This window comes from Salvelinus fontinalis, chromosome 7 (assembly GCF_029448725.1).
Source record: "Salvelinus fontinalis isolate EN_2023a chromosome 7, ASM2944872v1, whole genome shotgun sequence".
In the NCBI taxonomy this organism is placed as follows: Eukaryota; Metazoa; Chordata; class Actinopteri; order Salmoniformes; family Salmonidae; genus Salvelinus; species Salvelinus fontinalis.
The window spans coordinates 32,981,970-33,005,195 of NC_074671.1; the positions used below are offsets into that span (position 1 = coordinate 32,981,970).

A 23,226-nucleotide genomic window follows, 5' to 3' on the forward strand; every position below is an offset into this window, starting at 1 on the left:
CTAAAGTACCTATTAGAACATCCAATAGTCAAAGGTATATGAAATACAAATGGTATAGAGAGCAATAGTCTTATAATAACTACAACCTAAAACTTCTTACCTGGGAATATTGAAGACTCATGTTAAAAGGAACCACCATCTGTCATATGTTCTGAGCAAGGAACTTAAACATTATTTTTTTTACATGGCACATATTGCAATTTTACTTTCTTCTCCAACACTTTGTTTTTGGATTATTTAACCAAATTGAACATGTTTCATTATTTATTTGTGACTAAATTGATTTTATTGATGTATTATATTAAGTTAAAATAAAAGTCTTCATTCAGTATTGTTGTAATTGTCATTATTACAAATATATAAAAATCGGCCGATTTTAAATTGATATCGGCTTTTTTTGGTCCAACAATCAGTACCGGTATCGGCGTTGAAAAATCATAAATCGGTTGACCTCTACTACATATTTTATACAAAAATATGATGGTTCACTGTCATTTCATATAGGCACTATAGTATTGCCAGCCTAATCTCGGGAGTTGATCGGCTTGAAGTCATAAACAGCGCAATGCTTGAAGCACAGTGAAGAGCTGCTGGCAAATGCAGGAAAGTGCTGTTTGAATGAATGCTTATGAGCCTGCTGCTGCCTACCACCGCTCAGTCAGACTGCTCTATCAAATATAAAATCATAGACTTAATTATAATATAATAACACACAGAAATACGAGCCTAAGGTCATTTAATATGGTCAAATCTGGAAACAATAATTTCGAAAACAAAACCTTTATTCTTTCAGTGAAATACGGAACTGTTCTTTATTTTATCTAACGGGTGGCATCCCTAAGTCTAAATATTGCTGTTACATTGCATAACCTTCAATGTTATGTCATAATAATGTACAATCATGACAAATTAATTACGGTCTTTGTTAGGAAGAAACGAGCCAGGCGGCCCAAACTGCTGCATATACCCTGACTCTGCTTGCACAGAACGCAAGAGAAGTGACACAATTTCCCTAGTTAAAAGAAATTCATGTTAGCAGGCAATATTAACTAAATATGCAGATTTTAAAGAAAGGCATTGATGTTTATGGTTAGGTACACATTGGTGCAATGACAGTGCTTTTGTCGCGAATGCGCTTGTTAAATCATCCCCCGTTTGGTGAAGTAGGCTGTGATTCAATGATAAATTAACAGGCACCGCATCGATTATATGCAACGCAGGACAAGCTAGATAAACTAGTAATATCGTCAACCATGTGTAGTTAACTATTGATTATGTTAAGATTGATTGTTTTTGTAACGGCGATCCTCCTCTCCATCTTCGGAAAAGGAGGAGTATTGAGGGAACCAAGGCGCAGCGAAGTTTGAACACATATTTATTAAACAAGACGAAAAACGAACACGAACTACACTTGAAATGATACAAAATAACAAACGACGTAGACTGACCTAAACATGAGAACTTACATAGATACGAAGAACGCACGAATAGGAAACAGACTACATAAACCGAAACAGTTCCGTGTGGTACGAAATAACATACAGACACGGAAGACAATCACCCACAAACAAACAGTGAGAACGCCCTACCTAAATATGACTCTTAATTAGAGGAAAACGCAAACCACCTGCCTCTAATCAAGAGCCATACCAGGCAACCCAAAACCAACATAGAAACAGATAACATAGACTGCCCACCCAAAACACATGCCCTGACCATAAACACATAAAAAACAACATAAAACAGGTCAGGACCGTTACAGGACCCCCCCCCCCCTCAAGGTGCGAACGCCGGGCGCACCAGCACAAAGTCCAGGGGAGGGTCTGGGTGGGCAGTTGACCACGGTGGTGGCTCCGGCTCAGGACGCTGTCCCCACACCACCATAGTCACTCCCTGCTTCTGTCTTCCCCTCCCAATGACCACCCTAAAACTCACATCCCCTAAATAAACGGTCAGCACCGGGACAAGGGGCAGCACCGGGACAAGGGGCAGCACCGGGACAAGGGGCAGCGCCGGGACAAGGGGCAGCGCCGGGACAAGGGGCAGCACCGGGACAAGGGGCAGCACCGGGACAAGGGGCAGCACCGGGACAAGGGGCAGCACCGGGACAAGGGGCAGCACCGGGACAAGGGGCAGCACCGGGACAAGGGGCAGCACCGGGACAAGGGGCAGCACCGGGATAAGGGGCAGCACCGGGACAAGGGGCAACACCGGGACAAGGGGCAGGTCCCGGCTGATATACTCTGGCAGATCCTGGCTGAGGGACTCTGGCAGGTCTATGCAGGCTGACGGCTCTCGACGCTCATGGCAGGCTGACGGCTCTCGACGCTCATGGCAGGCTGACGGCTCTCGACGCTCATGGCGCTCTGACGGCTCTCGACGCTCATGGCGCTCTGACGGCTCTGGCTGCTCATGGCTCTCTGACGGCTCTGGCTGCTCATGGCTCTCTGACGGCTCTGGCTGCTCATGGCTCTCTGACGGCTCTGGCTGCTCATGGCTCTCTGACGGCTCTGGCTGCTCATGGCTCTCTGACGGCTCTGGCTGCTCATGGCTCTCTGACGGCTCTGGCTGCTCATGGCTCTCTGACGGCTCTGGCTGCTCATGGCTCTCTGACGGCTCTGGCAGCTCATGGCTCTCTGACGGCTCTGGCTGCTCATGGCTCTCTGACGGCTCTGGCTGCTCATGGCTCGCTGGCGGCTCTGGCTGCTCATGGCTCGCTGGCGGCTCTGGCAGATCCTGTCTGGTTGGCGGCTCTGGCAGATCCTGTCTGGTTGGCGGCTCTGGCGGATCCTGTCTGGTTGGCGGCTCTGGCGGATCCTGTCTGGCGGGCGGCTCTAGCGGCTCCTGTCTGGCTGACGGCTCTAGCGGCTCCTGTCTGGCGGATGGCTCTGTAGGCTCATGGCAGACGGGCGGCTTTGCAGGCTCCTGGCAGACGGATGGCTCAGACGGCGCTGGGGAGACGGATGGCTCAGATGGCGCTGGGGAGACGGATGGCTCAGATGGCGCTGGGGAGACGGATGGCTCAGATGGCGCTGGGGAGACGGATGGCTCTGGCCGGATACGGCGCACTGTAGACCTGGTGCGTGGTGCCGGAACTGGAGGCACCGGGCTAAGGATAAGCACCTTCCTACTAGTGCGGGGAGCAGGGACAGGGCACACTGCATTCTCAAAGCCCACTCTATACCTGATGCGAGGTACCGGCACTGGTGACACTGGGCTGAGGACAAGCACATCAGGATTAGTAGGGGGAGAAGATACAGTGTGTTTAGGGCTCTGGAGACGCACAGGTGGCTTAGTGCGTGGTGCCGGAACTGGAGGCACCGGGCTAGATACACGCACTACAGGGAGAGTGCGTGGAGGAGGAACAGGGCTCAGGATACGCACTGGTAGCCTAGTGCGTAGTGTAGACACTGTAGGTACTAGGCTGGGGCGGGGAGGTGGCGCCGGAAATACCGGACCGTGGAGGCGTACTGGCACTCTTGAGCATTGAGCCTGCCCAACCTTACCTGGTTGAATACTCCCGGTTGCTCGACCAGTGCGGGGAGGTGGAATAACCCGCACCGGGCTATGTAGGCGAACCGGGGAAACCATGCGTAAGGCAGGTGCCATGTATGCCGGCCCGAGGAGACGCACTGGAGACCAGACGCGTTGAGCCGGCCTCATGACACCTGGCTCAATACCCAATCTAGCCCTACCAGTGCGGGGAGGTGGAATAACCCGCACTGGGCTATGCACTCGTACAGGAGACACCGTGCGCTCTACTGCGTAACACGGCGCCTGCCCGTACTCCCGCTCTCCACGGTAAGCCTGGGAAGTGGGCGCAGGTCTCCTACCTGCCCTTGGCCCACTACCTCCTAGCCCCCCCCCAAGAAATTTTTGGGAGTTACTTACGGGCTTTTTGGGCTTCCGTGCCAGACGCGTTCCCTCATAGCTCCGGTTCCTCTCTCCGGTAGCCTCTGCTCTCCTCAGTGCCTCCAGCTGTTCCCATGGGAGGCGATCCCTACCAACCAGGATCCCCTCCCATGTGTAGCAACCCTTTCCGTCCAATATATCGTCCCATGTCCATTGCTCCTTCTTTTCCTGTCCCTTTCTCCGTTGACTCCGCTGCTTGGCTCTGGTATGGTGGGTGATTCTGTTACGGCGATCCTCCTCCTCTCCATCTTCGGAAAAGGAGGAGTATTGAGGGAACCAAGGCGCAGCGAAGTTTGAACACATATTTATTAAACAAGACGAAAAACGAACACGAACTACACTTGAAATGATACAAAATAACAAACGACGTAGACTGACCTAAACATGAGAACTTACATAGACACGAAGAACGCACGAATAGGAAACAGACTACATAAACCGAAACAGTCCCGTGTGGTACGAAATAACATACAGACACGGAAGACAATCACCCACAAACAAACAGTGAGAACGCCCTACCAAAATATGACTCTTAATTAGAGGAAAGCGCAAACCACCTGCCTCTAATCAAGAGCCATACCAGGCAACCCAAAACCAACATAGAAACAGATAACATAGACTGCCCACCCAAAACACATGCCCTGACCATAAACACATAAAAAACAACATAAAACAGGTCAGGACCGTTACAGTTTTTTATAAAGATACGTTTAATGCTAGCTAGCACCTTACAGTGGCTCCTTGCTGCACTCGCATAACAGGTAGTCAGCCTGCCACGCAGTCTCCTCGTGGAGTGCAATGTGATCGGCATCCAAAAATGCCGATTACCGATTGTTATGAAAACTTGAAATCGGCCGTAATTCCGATTAATCGGTCGACCTCTACTCTCACGCATGCTTCAGTGTTGCTTGCCTTGAAGCAAAAAGCATGAAGAGGCATTTAGCCTGTCTGATAGGCTTACATCACTGGGCAGCGCAGCTCGCGTCACTGGGCAGCTGTAGTCTGTAATAGTTTGCAAGCCCTGCCACATCCGACAAGCTTCAGAGCCTGTGTAGTAGGGCTCAATCTTAGTCCTGCTTTGCCTGTTTCATTGTTCGTCTGAGGGTATAGCGGGACTTCTTATAAGCGCCCGGATTAGTGTCCCGCTCCTTAACCTCTAACGAGCCTCTACCCCGGATCCGGGAGCACCCCCCACCCTCCCCACACTGATTAGCATCGCTAGCATAGCGTCACAATTAAATAGTAGCATCTAAATATCATTAAATCACAAGTCCAAGACACCTAATGAAAGATACAGATCTTGTGAATAAAGCCACCATTTCAGATTTTTTAAATGTTTTACAGGGAAGACACTATGTAAATCTATTAGCTAAACACGTTAGCAAAAGACACAATTTTTTTACTCCAACAGTTTTTTCCTGCGTCAGTAGCTATCACTAATTTGACTAAATAAAAATATATATAGCCACTAACCAAGAAACAACTTCATAAGATGACAGTCTGATAATATATTTATGGTATAGCATAGTTTTTTTTTGAAAAATTTGCATTTTTCAGGTATAAATCACAGTTCTACATTGCAGCTGCAATCTGAAATAGTGCCGACGCAGCCAGAACAATTACAGAGACCAACGTCATATAACTAATTACTTATCTTAAAACATTTCAGAAAAATACACAGCGTACAGATATTGAAAGCCCAACATCTGGTGAATCCAAACAATATTTCAGATTTATTAAATGTTTTATAGCGAAAACAAAATGTAGCGGTAAATTAGCATAGCCACGCCAGCCAGAACCAGCTGGGCGCCCACGACCAGTTCACATGCACGACAGATATATGAAATAACATCGTAAATTGGGTCTTACTATTGCTGATCTTTCATCAGAATGTTGATCAAGGTGTCCTTAGTCCTGATGAGTCGTTCAATCCATTCATAATGGCAACTTTCCCTCTTCATTTAGCATAGGTACTGGTCGACTGGCACGGATCTCTCCAAAGTAAAAAAAGTCACAGAACGGAACACGGCAAAACTCCCGATAAAATTCAAATAATCTGATTAAACTATATTGAAAAAACATACATTACGATGATATGGTCACATGTATCAAACAAACTTTGAGACGGAGATAGTTTTCATCCGTAACGGCAGCAAAACAGTAGACAATCGCACCTCCAAATCGCGCGATACAGAGAACCGGAAGTTGTCGGTCACGCCAAAGAAATAGGTCTTATTTCACGTCAGTACAAGATAAACAAAAAATTTCTCCTCTGACGTCCTCTTGACACCCAGAGGAAGACGAATGAAGTGTGTTTCAGGTCATAGGTGGCGTGACCATATATAGGCAGAGCGTTGAAGCGAGCATACACATCTTGCATTCTTCTTCTTGGTCAGGGAAAGTGCTGTCAAATGACTTCTGTTTCACTCAGAGACAAAATTGAAACGGTTTTAGAAACTATAGATTGTTTTCTATCCAATGGTATTAATTATATGCATATAGTAAGAGCAATAATTGAATAAGAGGCAGTTTAATCTGTAGAGCAAATTATGCTAATGCGAAAACATCACCCCCTGTATTCTCAAGAAGTTAAAAGCAGCAGCTCGAGCCTTCAGCTCAGTGCGGATGTTGCCTGTAATTCATGGCTTCTGGTTGAGATATGTACGTACGGTCACTGTGGGGACGACGTCGTCGATGTACTTATTGATGAAGCCGGTGACTGTGGTGGTGTATGCTCAATCCCATTGGATGAATTCCAGAATATATTCTAGTCTGTGCTAGCAAAACAGTTCTGTAATGTAGCATCCGCGTCATCTGACCGCTTCCGTATTGAGCGAGTCACTGGTACTTCCTGCTTTAGTTTTTGCTTGTATCAGGAGGATAGAATTATGGTCAGAATTTCCAAATGGAAGGCGAGGGAGAGCTTTGTAGGTGTCTCTATGTGTTGAGTAAAGGTGGTCTAGAGTTTTTTTTTTTTTTCTCCTCTGGTCAATAATGATAAGCCACCAGGTATAGAAAACCCTAATGGGAAACTATTGAATGGTAGCAGACTTTATTCCCACCCCCTATTTGCTACAGTGCTTTGCAAAAGTATTCACCCCCTTTGGCATTTATCCTATTTTGTTGCATTACAACCTGTAATATACATTTTTATGTGGATGTCATGTAATGGACATACACAAAATAGTCAAAATTGGTGAAGTGAAATTAAATAAATTGTTTCAAAAAATATAAAAAGGAAAAGTGGAATGTGCATATGTATTCACCCCCTTTGCTATGAAGCCCCTAAATAAGATATGGGCAACCATTTACCTTCAGAAGTCACATAATGAGTTAGATTGCACACAGGTGGATATAATTTAAGTGTCACATGATCTCAGTATATATACACCTGTTCTGAAAGGCCCCACTGAAAGGCCCAACCCTCGAGTGGTTTATGGATTAACATGTACATTTCTTGGAATGGTCTATTCAAAGCCCAGAACTCAATCCAATTGAGAATCTGTGGTATGAATTAAAGATCGCTGTACACCAGCGGAACCCATCCAACTTGAAGGAGCTGGAGCAGTTTTGCCTTGAAGAATGGGCAAAAATCCCAATGGCTAGATGTGCCAAGCTTAAATAGACGTACCTCAAGATACCTGCAGCTGTAAGTGCTGCAAAAGGTGGCTCTACAAAATATTGACTTTGGGGGGGGTGAATAGTTATGCATGTTCAAGTTTTCTGTTTTTTTTGTCTTATTTCTTGTTTGTTTCACACAAAAATATTTTGCATCTTCAAAGTGGTAGGCATGTTGTGTAAATCAAATGATACAATCCCCCCCAAAAATCTATTTTAATTCTAGGTTGTAAGGCAACAAAATAAGAAAAATGCCAAGGAGGGTGAATACTTTCGCAAGCCACTGTAATATATTTAACCAAAGACTAAAGGAGTGTGTGTCCACAGATGTGGAATGAAGTTAAAGTAATTCCACTACCTAAAAATAGTAAAGCACCCATTGCTGGTTGTAACAGCTGCACAATCAGTTTGCTACCTGTTCTTAGTAAACTGATGGAGAGAATTGTGTTTGCCCAAATAAGGTAACTACTGACTTTCAGCATGCATATAGGGCACTCAACAGTACTGCACTGACTCGGATGACTGATTGGTTCAAATAAATGGGTAATAACATGATAGTTGGAGCTGTATTGTTAGATTTCAGTGCCGCCTTTGATGTTATTGATCATAAATTGTTATTGACAACTAAACTCACTTGCTATGGCTATACATTGCCTGCCATCATGGTTGGAGAGTTATTTATCCAATAGAACATGGATTTTGTTCTTCAATGGAAGCTTCTCTAATATCAGATATGTACAGTGCGTTGTCCCTCTGGGCACTTGCCTTGAGCCGTTAATCTTCTCTATTTTTACAAATCGTTTAACACAAAGCTATACTGAAAAAGTATAAATGCCACATGTAATGTTGGTTTCATGAGATTAAATAAAATAAATGTTCTATACACACAACAAGCTTATTTCTCAATTTTGTGCAGAAATTTGTTAACATCCCTGTTGGTGAGCATTTCTCCTTTGCCAAGATAATCCACCTGACAGGTGTGGCATATCAAAAAGCTGATTAAACAGCATTATCATTACACAAGTGCACCATTTTCTGGGGACAATAAAAGGCCATTCTAAAATGTGTAGTTTTGTCACAACACAATGCCACAGGTGTCTCAAGTTTTTGAGGTAGCTTGCAATTGGCATGCTGACTGCAGGATTGTCCACCACACCTGTTTCCAGAGAATTTTATGTTAATTTCTCTACCATAAACCCCCTCCAACTGCGTTTCTAGAGAATTTGGCAGTAAGTCCAACCAGCCTCATAACCGCAGACCACGTTTAACCACACCATCCCAGGACTTTCGCATCCGGCTTCTTCACCTACGGGATCGTCTGAGACCAGCCACCCGGACAGCTGATGAAACTGTGGGTTTGCATAACCAAATAATTTCTGCACAAACCATACCAGGGTCTTGACCTGACAGTAGTTCGGCGTCGTAACGGACTTCAGTGGGCAAATGCTCACCTTCGATGGCCGCTGATCAATCCCGGTTTCAACTGTACAGGGCAGACGGCAGACAGCGTGTATGGTGTCTTGTGGCTGAGCGGTTTGCTGATGTCAATGTTGTGAACAGAACCTCACCGCCACCATGGGGTAATGGTATGGGCAGGCATAAGCTACGGAAAACAAACACATTTGCATTTTATCAATGGCAATTTGAATGCAAAGATACCGTGACGAGGTCCTGATGCCCATTCATGCCATTCATCCGATGCCATCACCTCATGTTTCAGTTTGATAATGTATAGCCCCATGTCGCAAGGACAGAATTCTCTAATTCCCGCCAATATCCAGCAACTTTGCATCGGCATTGAAGAGTGGATTAGGATTAAATCCATAGATTAGGGCCTAATGAATTTATTTCAATATAACTGTAAATTGAATTTATATGTAACTCAGTTAAATATTTGAAACTGTTGCATATTGCGTGTATTTTTGTTCAGTGTAGGACTATGTATGCGGATTATTCCATATTCTACATGTCAGCACCCAATGCTAGTGAACTCACAAATTATTAAGGAGTTAGTCAGTATCACAATGGGTGATTTTAATAATAAATACATCTAAATTTAAAAGCATTGTATTTGGTTCAAAACATTCTCTAAGACCTTAACCTCAATTGGAGTTGTACATAAAGGGAGTGACCATTAAGGAAGTTAAACTTATTTGTAGAACATTGGATGGTCAGTTATCATGGGCAAGTCATATTGACAAAGTTGTAAAGATTTTTGACACATTAACTGTTTGTTGTTCCGGTTCTGGTCTTGTTCAATCTGTCTGGTAATATGGTCAGGTGCAGCAAAGAAAGACCTAGCAAAGCTGCAGCTGGCTCAAAACAGAGCCGCATGCCTTGCCCTTAACTGCGCATAGAGAACGAACAGCAACATGCAGGCCAGTGTTTCCTGGTTGAGATATTAACTGCTTCTCTTTTAGTTATGATAAATATTTGTGACACAAATTCCAGATTTTCTGCATAATCAAATAACATTCAGCTCAGACACCCATACATAGACAAGACATGCCACCAGGGGTTTCTTCACAGTCCCCAAGTCCAAAACAAAATCATGGCAATGCACAGTTTTAGACTCTTGATCACATGGGGGAAAAAAACAGATTACAAAATAACTTGGGACTGTGAGGGGACACACTAACACCTTATTTTATTTGTACCGTTTGGATGATTATTTTTGTTGCATTGTTTGTACAGGGAGTGTACAAAACATTAGGAACACCTTCCTAATATTGAGTTGCACCCACTTTTGCCATCAGAACATTTTAAATTTGTTGGGACATGGCCTCTACAAGGTGTCAAGCATTCCACAGGGATGCCGGCACATGTTGACTCAATGCGTCCCACACTTGTGTCAAGTTGGCTGGATGTCCTGTGGGTGATGGACCTTTCTTGATACATACTCTTTTACTGTGCTATATATAACCTATGTTACTCGACATCTCTGACTTGTCGGTCTTCCCTCTCTCCATCACTCTCCCTCTCCATCACTCCCGTTACCTCCAATTAGCAGTCTCCCTCGAGAATGACTCCCCCTCACCAACGTCATCATCCTCATCAGCAGCACCATCGCCAGGGTGGCCCTCGAGGGCCCTCCTTCCAGGAGCACAGCGGCGGCACGCTGGCCCTGCAGCCCCTTCTCCCTCTGCACATGGCCCAACGCGGGGCACCAGTCAGGCCCCAGATGGAACCACCACACCGCATGATGAGTCCCCCTCCCTCACACAACCACCAACAGCAGCAGCAGCCCAAGAACATCCACATCAACCCCCATTTCAGGGGCCCTGCATCCTCCCCTGCACAAGGTAGGTCTGCACTTTGGGCTCCTCCGCATGTTTGCAGGGCCAAATAGCACCCCATTCCCTAGATAATGCACAACTGTTGGCCCTGGTCAAAGTAGTGCTTTATATAGGGAATTAGGGTGCTATTTGATACGCACACCTGGTCCTCTTTCATTGGCTTCTGACTTATTTTAATGACGGTGCCTCTTCTGTTGAATGTTGTGAGTATGTGCAACTTAGGTGAAGGCATAAGATGCAATTTCGTTGGCAGTTATCGGTGCACTGCTTTGAAAAGTGTTATGTTTGGGTTGAATGACATGAGGATACTTCTCAAAGCCAGTAATAAGTTTGTTTTTTGCCAGCATCTCCATTCCTCAATCTGTTTATCTGCCCTGTCTTTCCAGACTGCCATTGAAGTGTGTGTGTGTGTGTGTGTGTGACTGTGTGTGTGGAGGGGGACAGGATAACGGGAGTGTTTTAACGAGGTTGGCAAATGTCCCTGAACCCATATAGTGCATTTGGAAAGTATTTAGACCCCTTGACTTTTTCTACATTTTGTTACGTTACAGCCTTATTCTAAAATGTATTACATCGTTTTCCCCCCCTCCTCAATCTACACACAATATCCCATAATGACAAATAAAAATCACATTTACATAAGTATTCAGACACTGTACTCAGTACTTTGTTGAAGCACCTTTGGCAGTGATTACAGCCTCGTTCTTTAGTTCCTTTTTGCCTCTGTCCAGATGTGTACATTCAGAGATTTGTCCCAAAGCCGCTCCTGCTTTGTCTTGGCTGTGTGCTTGGGGTCGTTATCCTGTTGGAAGGTGAACCTTAATCTCTTTCTACTTTACTCCGTTCATGTTTCCCTCGATCCTGACGAGTCTCCCAGTCACCTGCCGCTGAAAAATATCCCTACAGCATGATGCTGCCACCACCATGCTTCACCGTAGGGATGGTGCCAGGTTTCCTCCAGACGTGACGCTTGTCATTCAGGCCAAAGAGTTCAATCTTGGTTTCATTAGACCAGATAACCTTGTTTCTCATTGTCTGCGAGTCCTTTAGGCGCCTTTATGGCAGGCTATCATGTGCCTTTTACTGAGGCCCGGCTTCCGTCTGGCCACTCTACCATAAAGGCCTGATTGGTGGAGTGCTGCAGAGATGGTTGTTCTTCTGGATGGTTCTCCCATCTCCGCAGAGTAACTCTGGAGCTCTTTCAGTGACCATCAGGTTCTTGGTCACCTCCCTGATCAAGTCCCTTCTCCCCCAGTTGCTCAGTTTCTCTGGGCAGCCAGCTCTAGGAAGTGTCTTGGTGGTTCCAAACCACTTTTATTTATGAATGGTGATGGCCATTGTGTTCTTGGGGACCTTCAATGCTGAAGACATTTTTTGGTACCCTTCCCCAATCCTGTCTTGGGGGCTCATGGCTTGGTTTTTGCTCTGACATGCACTGTCAACTGTGGGACCTTATATAGACAGGCGTGTGCCTTTCCAAATCATGTCCAATCAATTTAATTTACCACAAGTGGACTTCGTTGTGGAAACATCTCAAGGCTGATCAATGGAAACAAGATTCTCAATTTCGAGTCTCATAGCAAAGGTCCTGAATACTTATGTAAATGAGTTATTTCTGTTTTTTTAGGTTTAATACATTTGCAAAAATGTCTGAACCTGTTTTCACTTTGTTGTTATAGTGTGTAGATTGATGAGGGGGGGAAATAATTTAACCTCTATTGGATCCCTTAAGCGCGAATCCTGCTCGAATTCCGTTAGCGGGATTGATTTGACAACATCCAGTGAAATTGTAACGCGCCAAATTCAAACTACAAAAATATCAATATTCAACCTTCACGAAAATATAAGTGTAATACATCAAAATAAAGCTTAACTTCTTGTTAATCCAGCCGCTGTGTCAGATTTCAAAAAGGCTTTACGGCGAAAGCAAACCATGTGATTATCTGAGGACAGCGCCCCGCATACACACATGAAAATAATTTTTCAACCAGGCAGGTGCGACACAAAAGTCAGAAATAGCCATATAATAAATGCCTTTTGAAGATCTTTTTGCAATCTCAAAAGTCTGTGACACAATGAATGGTCGTTTTGTTCGATAAATTCCTTCTTTATATCCCCAAAATGTCCATTTATTTGGCGTGTTTGATTCAGAAATAGACCGTTTCCAACATGACTACAAAGTATCTAATTTACCTGTAAACTTGGTCCAAACATTTCAAACAACGTTCCTAATCCAACCTCAGGTATCCTAAAATGTAGAAAGAGATGACGGTGTCACAAGCCGGCTCATAGCCTGTGACAAAAATGAGGGGACACGAACAACAGGTATAGGCCAATTAAGTGTTCTTTATTATAAACAAAACTATTAACTTTAAACAAAGAAAAAGGAATGAGGTGTGGAAGTATCATAATGTAAGGTGTATGTAAAGTGCATGGGTGCATGAATATGTGTGTGTGAACATGACTGAGTGAAAACTATGCAAAACTACAAAGGAACAAACAAATCATGAGCATACCTGGAGGAGCAGAGAGAGAGAGAGCAAGACAGGGAGAGGTGATTAGTAAGCAGTTTTATACCCTGAGCCCAGGTGGCTCCAATCACTTAACGACCCTCCTCTGCCTGCAGGAGGAACCGCCCCCTGCACTGCAGAGGAGGAGCCGTGACACCCCCCTCCTTAAAATGAGGGTCCCACCCTCAACCCAACTTCCTCCAACATATTCAAAATAATTCAAATTTCCCAAAAAACAAATAAACAACAAAAATACCAATCCCGGCTCCTAGCAGTAGCCCCGTGTCCCCCAGCTGACTGTCCGCCCCTCAAACTCAGCAGCCCTGGTACCTGGGGAGCAATTTAAGAGAAAAGAGGCGCAGACAGCCCGTAGGGGTCAGCAGAGAAAAGATAAAAGCTAGGTTAAAGGAGCACGGGACAGAGCATCAGCAATGATATTATCCTTACCACTAATGTGTCTAATATCAAGGTTGAAAGGTTGCAAGAACAAAGCCCAACGCATCAGGCGCTGGTTTGGGTTTTGCAGGGACCTCAGAAAAACAAGTGGGTTGTGGTCAGTGAACACAGTTAAAGGGGTCAAACCAGAACCAACATAGACCTCGAAGTGCTGTAAAGCCCAAATGAGACCTAAAGCCTCCTTTTCAATTACAGAATAGTTTTTCTGATACTTATTAAATTTTCGGGAGAAGAAACTGACTGGACACTCAACCTTGTCGTCATTCTCCTGGAGAAGCACATCCCCAGCACCGATTTGACTGGCGTCTACCTGCAATTTGAAAGGTTTCCCAAAATTTGGTGCTGCCAACACAGGTGCCAAACACAAAAGAGTCTTAACTGCATCAAATGCCTCTTGACACTGGGTGGACCAGATAAATTCAGCCTTGGCCTTCAACAGATTGGTCAGTGGGGACACTACTACCGAAAAGTTTACAAAAAGCACGGTAGTACCCCGCCATTCCCAGGAAGCGCATCAGTTCTTTCTTTGTAGAGGGCTGTGGGAACTGCTTCACAGCCTGAACCTTGGCTTCTACGGGACAGACAAATCCCTGACCCACAACCTTGCCTAGGTATGTGACTGTAGCTTTGGCAAACTCACATTTTGCCAAATTAATAGTCAACCTGGCCCACACCAGTCTTTCAAACAGGCCTTGCACTCTCCGAACATGCTCCTCCTAGGAGTCTGAGTAGACGACCACGTCGTCCAAATACACGGCACACCCTTCCAGACCTGAGACCACCCGATTCATTAGCCTCTGGAAGGTGGCTGGAGCATTCCGCAAGCCGAAAGGCATCACTTTATAAGAGAACAAACCAGATGGAGTTATAAAGGCAGCAATCTCACAAGCTCTTTTGGTAAGGGGTACTTGCCAATATCCCTTTAAAAGATCAAATTTGCTAACATACTTTGCTGACCCAACTTGATCAATACAGTCCTCCATCCTAGGAAGAGGGTAAAGGTCTGCTTTAGTAACATTGTTAACTTTTCTATAATCAGTGCAAGGTCTGAAAGTAGAATCAGACTTTTTGACCAATAGACAGGGTGAAGCCCAATTTGAACAACATGGCTCCGCAATACCATTGTCAAACATATACTGCACCTCTGTTTCCAGTTTCAATCTCTTCTCCTCAGACACACGATAAAATCTCTGTTTGATAGGCTTAGCATCTCCGATGTCTATATCATGTTCAATTAAGTGTGTTTGCGATGGAGTGTCAGAAAACAAAACAGGGTAGTTTCTAATAAGAGCTACCAATTCATCACGTTTCTCAGAGTCTAAATGATCTACCAAAACCCCAAGGTTTTGCAAAGTCTGGGAGTTTTTCAACCGTCCTTGTAAGACCTCATCTGAAACTTTAACTTCCTCTTCTCCCCCCTCCACCAAATTAAAGCCACAAGATGCAGGGACTGGGGCAGCAGTCAACACTGACCTCACTGCTGGAGTGCCTTAAACTTTGCTTAAATCACGGGAGTGATAACATTTTAACAGGTTCACATGGCATAATTTAGAGGACTTCCTATGACTAGGGGTTTCAATAAGATAGTTCAAATCTGACACTTTACGCAACACAGTGAAAGGACCACAGTATTTTGCCTGAAAAGGTGAACTTACAAGAGGCAGAAGAGCAAGTACCCGATCACCGGGACTAAACCCACGCAGCTCAGCCTGTCCGTCATATTTCAGTTTCATTTTCCGTTGAGAACATTTTAGTTTTTCTTTCGCTAGTTCACCAGCCCTATACAACTTCAACCTAAAGCCATTTACATAGTCAATAAGGTTCCAAGGTGGTTCCTCAGGGAAACAACCATCCTGCAACACTGCTAAAGGCCCACGCACCTTATGGCCAAACACTAAGTCATTTGGGCTAAACCCTGTGCTTTCCTGCACTACTTCACGAGCAGCTAGTAACAGCCAAGGTAACCCCTCCTCCCAGTCGGCAGACAGTTCCGTACAATATGCACGAAGCAAGGATTTTAAAGTTTGATGAAAACGTTCCAAAGCTCCCTGGCTCTGGGCATGGAACGCAGTAGACTTGTTGTGTTTAACTTTAAGCTGTTTGAGAACCTGAGCAAATAAATGAGAGGTAAAGTTAGACCCCTGATCTGACTGGATGGTTTTTGGAATCCCAAATGTTGAAATAAATTGAGTTAAAGCTTTAACTACTGATTTTGAAGTTATGGTACGCAAGGAAAAAACTGCCGGATATCTGGTTGCTTGACACATAACAGTTAATAAGTAGCTATGACCTGACTTGGACCTTGGTAATGGCCCAACACAATCGATAATAAGATGCTCAAAAGGTTGCCCTACGGCTGGTATTGGATACAACGGTGCAGGCTTTACAACCTGATTTGGCTTGCTTGTGCGCTGACACGTATCACAAGTTTTAATAAACTGAGATACATCACGCTTTAAACGTGGCCAGAAAAAATAACGAAGTATGCGATCATAAGTTTTACGAACACCCATATGACCTGCCACATCACCATGTGAAGTTTGCAACACTTTATTTCGCAAAGTAGTAGGTACAACTATTTGAAAGACTGGTTCTCCTAGACCCTGATCATAGTGTGGAACCCATTTCCTGACCAACAGCCCATCAAGAAGAAAATAACACTGAGCACTATTCCTCACCACTGAATCAGGAACCACTTTATCAAACAGATCAGCCAAAGTAGTATCGGCTTTTTGCTCAGCCATCAATGAATCTCTAGAACTAGTCAACTGTTCTGTCTGGAGTTTGACTGGCAACTCAAGACTTTCTGGCTTACTCTCAATCTCCTTACGAGAGGCTGCGCGGGTAACCGCACAAACTGGAAATACCTCAGGAGACACACAGTTCTGATCCGGAGATTCCCTTGCAGGGGTCACTGAAGGTTGCTTCTTACAGATGTTTAATTTGCCATCTGCCCACACCTTACTACCTGCCAAGTCATTCCCCAAAATCATGTGCACTCCCTCTACTGGCAACTGAGGTCTAACCCCAACATCTACATCACCCTCTACCAGACCACATTTTAGGGTAACTTCATGTAAAGGACAAGAGAATGGAACTAAACCCATACCACATACCATTACACAACGGCCAGTATCAGACTCTTTAGAGAACGGCAAAACAGATTCCAGAATAAAAGAATCTAAATCTCCAGTGTCTCTTAGGATCTTGATTTTAACATTCTGGTTGCCATCTACCAGGGACACTACACCATCTGAAATAAAGGCTGAAAAATCACAGCGGGAAAACTGAGAATCAAACTCAACTAGTGGCTGAAACAGCTCACCCTGGTGGTCAGAGGCTGTAACAGGAGCTGCCATCATAGCAGGTTTAGCTTGACCTGACTGTTTTGAATGAAGCCGAGGACAATCTTTCTTCCAATGTCCTTCAACTAAACAGTAGCGACAGGTATTAGCATTAACCGGTAATTTAAGTCCTCCAGACCCAAACTTCTGCCGAGGCCTTTTGAAAAAATCTCCAAAAAAAGGTGACCTCCTATTCCTAGGAGTAAAGTTATTTTTATGGTACATGTCACTGTTTGACTCAAAATGGCTTTTATGTGTTAGCCTGTACTCATCTGCAAGGTTGGCTGCATCACTTGGAGACTTAACTTTACGTTCATTCATGTATGTAGCAACCTGGTCAGGAACAGAATTTTTGAACTGTTCTAACACAATCAAATTAGACAGACCCTCAAAAGTACTAACTTCAGAAGCTGTACACCAACGATTAAATGCAGTAGTCAAATCACAAACAAACTCAGAATAGGTTTGTGAATCTAACTTTTTCCTGTAACGAAAACGTTGACGATATGCCTCTGGCACAAGCTCGTAGACCTTCAGAACTGCTGATTTAACTTTAGCATAAACTTTACTGTCAGCTACACTCAGTGCTGCAAAAGCCTCACGTGCTTTACCTGTAAGTACACATTGCAACAACATAGTCATGTCCAAATCTGACCAAGCTCTAGCTTCCGCAATACGCTCAAATAAAGTAAAGTATGTGTCTGGATCTGACTCATCAAATTTAGGCAACAAACAAAGATTCTGTGAAACATCAAACTGTGGTAGTCTTTCCGGTCTATTAGCATTTCTCAATCGCTCTCTCTCTAATTGCATTTGCAACAGTTCCCTCTGCTGCTCAAAAGTTAATGAAGGGCTAGACTGAAAACTTGCACCCTCACTACTAGCAGACTGACCGCCAAAAACACCCATTTCCCTAAGACCCTGCTTTAAGCTAGTTTTAACAGTCTCTTTAATTTTTTTATCAACAATCTCAATCTGATAATGTTCAGCAATTTCAATTAACTGCTCCTTAGTACACAACTCTAAGGCTACCTCTGAAGGAGCTTGAACAAAACTACACAAAATGGAAGACATTTTCCTCAACCAATACAACTATTACAAATGCTCAAAAAAAACACAACTCACCTGCTGTCAATCTGGGTTCAAGGACAGGAGCCACACCCCACTATCCTCCAAAACTACTAACTAACTGGCCCTGGTCTTCGTGCAGTCACATGTGGTGGGGTTTTATGCACACAAAACCAGTGGAGTGGAAAAGACAACCAGAAACTGGCAGCCCTCCCATAACCACGGAGGTGCTCCCGAGCCGATGTAGGGGAAAAGGGAAAGGGATGCTCTACCCACGTTCACTGCCACCTAAAACAAAAACACCACAAGCCTCCTATGGACACTTGCTGATATGCCTGAACAGGAGAGGACTCCCACCTGAACAAAACCCAGAAAAACACAGAGTGAATTGCTTAGCTACCAAGCTAACTGAACCAAAAGAAAACATGGCTCTCAACTCTTTCTTAAACAAAAATTGGCCCAACCAAAACATCCACTCAAACAAAAAAAACATTTGGCAATCTGAACTAAACTAACCCAAGTTAACTACTATCCCGGATGAGCCCCCACTTGTCACAAGCCGGCTCATAGCCTGTGACAAATGAGAGGACACGAACAACAGGTATAGGCCAATTAAGTGTTCTTTATTATAAACAAAACTATTAACTTTAAACAAAGAAAAAGGAATGAGGTGTGGAAGTATCATAATGTAAGGTGTATGTAAAGTGCATGGGTGCATGAATATGTGTGTGTGAACATGACTGAGTGAAAACTATGCAAAACTACAAAGGAACAAACAAATCATGAGCATACCTGGAGGAGCAGAGAGAGAGAGAGCAAGACAGGGAGAGGTGATTAGTAAGCAGTTTTATACCCTGAGCCCAGGTGGCTCCAATCACTTAACGACCCTCCTCTGCCTGCAGGAGGAACCGCCCCCTGCACTGCAGAGGAGGAGCCGTGACAACGGTAAAATGATGACGACATAAACTGTTTCTAATACCGGATAAAAACAACGAAAAGCGCGCTCCAGTTCACGCGCAACAAAAGGCTAAAGCCCTTCAAAGTGACACCTACAAAGAACAGCTCTACTAATTCATTTCTCAAAAGAAAAACATCGAACAATTTCTAAAGACTGTTGACATCTAGTGGAAGCCATAGGAACTGCAATCTGGGCAGTTGGAAAACATTGGAAAACATAGTGACCTCAATTTTTTCCCCCTGGATGGATTGTGCTCGGGGTTTCTCCTGCCAAATCTGTTCTGTTATACTCAGACATTATTCTAACAGTTTTAGAAACTTCAATGTTTTCTATCCAAATCTACTAATTATATGCATATCCTAGCTTCTGGGCCTGAGTAGCAGGCAGTTTACTTTGGGCACGCTTTTAATCCGGACGTGAAAATACTGCCCCCTATCCCAGAGGTTAATCCATTTTAGACTAAGGCTGTAATGTAACAAAATGTGGGAAAGGGTCTGAATACTTTCCGAATGTGCTGTATATACAACGTACTGTCCTTTACAATTTCTGCTGTTAATTTAATCCCCATTGCCAGTTACATCAAACTGATTATGAATTGAAGATGCATGTAAGATTTACTGAAGTCAAAAAGCTTAGCTAATACTGTATGATGAAGTGGCCTCAGAGCCAAATGTACCCATCTACCTTAACCTGTAGTCCTTTAAGAGAACTACAACCGCATGCTTTTACTATGTTTATTCTTTAATTCCTTTTTGCCTCTGTCCGGATGGGTGCAAGTGGGAGCCCATTTTGGAGGTGAAATATAAAAACAGTTGTCAGACGAACGCTAGATCCACATTTGGTGCGACATGTGAGAGCCTTCAAACGTGCCTGTGTAACAGCTCACGAAGGGGTGTCTAATGGACTGCCTCTCCTTCTCCCCACACTCGTTCTCTCTTCCTATTCCCATTTTCTTTCTCGACCCCCAACCTTCTACATCTTTCTCTGTCTGCAGTGCCCTTGCTGCCTCCTGCCCAGAGCCAGCCCAGACCTGCTGTGGGTCCTCAGAGGTTCCCTGTGAGTAGCAGCTGCCCCCCCGTCTCCGTTAACAGTGTGGACCTTTTTGTGAGAGAAATGTCATTATAGCAATTAGATGCCCACTCGGATCCAAATACTGTTAGAGCTAATCTGTAAACTCTGATACCAAGTCTGTCTGCACAACTGGAAATGGTTGATAGGGGCAGTGGCTTTAGGCAGTGGCTATGGTGGCAGGCTTAGTTTAGTTTGCACTCTTCATGGATGCGCTGGGGCTCAGACTCTGAGGTTGGCATCATAATGAAATCCTGAAATCAGGGCTGCCTCCCAAATTGAACCTTATTCCCTACATAGTGCACTCCATCTGACCAGAGCCCTATGGGAATAGTGTACCATTTGGCACGCAGCCCGAGATAAAGCCTACCACCGCCAGTGAAAATACCACTTTTTATTCGCCAGTGAAAATACCACTTTTTAGGACAAGTTTGTCCCAAAGCAGAACAGTCCTTTAGAAGGCTGTTTGAATGGGTAAAACATGCCCAAAACACAGTTTTGTTTCATACTCTGGGCTAAAAAGATAGTCAGGTAGTCAAAGAAAGGAATATGGTGTCATTGAAGAGCCTCAGAGTAAACTAGAACCCATTAGAGATAACAGGAAAGTAATGCTTTTTTAAAGTGATTACAAACATTGTGGGGGAAGTGGATTGGCTAGGCAGCCAAATATGCCTCAAGTTACTCAGTTGTATCCCAAATGGCACCCTATTCTCTACATAGTGCACTACTTTTGGTCAGAGCCCATAGTGCTCTGGTCAAAAGTGGTGCACTATGTAGGGTATAGGGTGCCATTTGGGATGCAGACTCAGCTCTCCCAGCTAATGATGCCCAGGCATCAGGTGGCGCTGGTGCTGACTGACACCTTCCCGGGAAGAGCGTTTTATATGGATTTATGCAAATCAGCTTAAACATTTGAAAATGGCTGCGTCCAATTGCATTTGGCAAAAGGTTTACAAATGAGCCAGGGTCTCGCGTTAGTCTGTTATTTGGAAATTGCCTACATTTTATTCAGTCTTCCTCGTCTCCTTTCCATTTTCAATTTTCCAGTGCCAGTTTCCATCAGTCTGTGATGGCGGTGGACATTGATAGCAGAGAGAGTGCTTCAGTGTGTGTAGCAGAGCTGTTTTACACTTTTGTCAGAGTTTGGGGTAGAGGCTAAGCTGACGCCAAGCATAGTGTTGGTTTGCCCAGCTGTCAATCACTTTTAGGCTGCTGTTGCCACAGACGGGATTTGAAATACATGTGACAAAAAGACCTGCAATATCCATGTACGACTGGGCACCAGGTTATGGATGATTATCATATATTATCAAATGTAATTGTTCAAGGAGGCGGCAGAGATTGAGATTATGCCTCTAATATTCTGTAATATCGTTATATGAACAATATTGTTAATCAGGGGGTCCAATTAAGATCTCATTAGGGGGCTATAATGATGAGAGAACTGCTAGTCAAGAATATATGTTTATGTTTTGTAATTTGCATGTAGTTGAAATAGTATCCATTATATCAAGTGCTTGGTGGTGCCGTACCGTATATTAATTTAGCAGTGGCTGGCCGCTGCTTCTAAATCGTTGCAGCCATGCCAATAAAAAAATATATATTAAAAATTGCGATGGTAAAACTAAAACCAGATATAAAGTATATAGAAAAGATAAAGGAGCTATATCTTTGAGAACTAATGATCGGCAATAAAAACTAGTCAGAGAATCTAAAATAAAAATGTCATGACATGGGGGGCCCCCATTTGATTTTGTTATGTTTTAGTCACTCAGATAACATAAAACGTAGGAAATTCATTTTTTTAAAGTAACATGTTCTCTCTGCCCCCTGGCAAAATGTGTAGAATTGCAGGAAATTTACTTTAAAGCAGCCAAAGAGGATAGCCTTTAAAATCTTTGGTCGGACACCGCGCAATTGGCCATGCCCAAAATCACACCCCCCCCATGCTAACTTTGCCACCGCTGCTGAAAAAAATCCTAGGGGAAACACTGTGGTGAAAGTATCATTTATATTTAGGCATTTTATTTCAAATATGAATGCATTGTAATATCATCAGGTTAGATATTGAAAACATGAAAGTAGCCTTGGTTCCACATTGTCCAAGCTACAAAGAACTTTAAACGATGACATTGAAGTCCCATCGGGAACATTTTCTGTCCGACGGTAGAGGCACTTTTCTAACATGTCTTTCAGACTCATTGGTCAACAGCACCATTGTCCTTAGAAAGGTGAAATCCCTCCCTCATCAGTGGCAACAATATGCAATTTGTACAAAACACTATGTCCAAAGAGGGAACAACCGAAAGAAATGTCACTTCTAATCCTCTTCGTTTCCATTTCTCATTGAATGGTTTGACATTTGGCCCGGTCCATTGTATGACATTTGTCTTAGCTAGCCCTCTTCTCTTTCCGAGGGGGATATCTGCAGCATCAGTTACACATTGAGCACCTCTCAGCCTGTTTATCGAGGATTAACACTCAGAGGATGAGCCGCGTTATCAAATTCATACAAATTTCCAGAGGTATTATGTATACACCCAAGCCTCCATTGTGTATACCGGCCTGACCTTTGCAACAGAGCTTTAACGTCCAAACTAACAATGTGATCCGCTCCCTCTCCTCCTCTGCTTCGTTAAGCCCCGTTGATTAACTTTCTGTTAAGCAACTTTGGCGACTCTCTCCAGTCCAGCATTCAAAAACACCCCTCGATCCCTCTCTAAATGCCGTCAGTCTACAGGCGAATCAGGATGGATTAAGCTTAGATAGCATCTTAAGTCATTTATAAAGCGGCAAAGAGGGAGGGAGGTCTAAGCACCGCATTTGTGGAAGTGCCACATGTTGAGTTGAAGGTTAATTTTTCAACAGAGACTGATGTTTAAGAGGATAAAGGAGAGACAGGCTGTAAGGGGGGCTTCTTATTCCAAGGAGGGATTAGCGGATCGTTATCTGCTGCTTTTCCTTGAAGGTAGATTAGACGCCGCACGGTGGGGGGG

At 44.1% G+C, this 23,226-nt stretch overlaps 1 protein-coding gene across 3 annotated transcripts in view; it reads left to right on the plus strand.

Moving 5' to 3' along the window:
• LOC129859423 (RNA-binding protein 33-like) overlaps nt 1–23,226 on the plus strand; it is a 63,725-nt gene that overhangs the window by 28,690 nt on the left and 11,809 nt on the right. For 2 of the 3 annotated variants that reach the window (XM_055929212.1, XM_055929209.1), the window contains exons 9-10: nt 10,538–10,832; nt 20,157–20,218. In XM_055929212.1, the coding sequence (XP_055785187.1) occupies nt 10,538–10,832; nt 20,157–20,218 (357 nt within the window). The remainder of the gene's footprint in view (nt 1–10,537; nt 10,833–20,156; nt 20,219–23,226) is intronic. The other variant, XM_055929211.1, reaches the window with a different exon arrangement.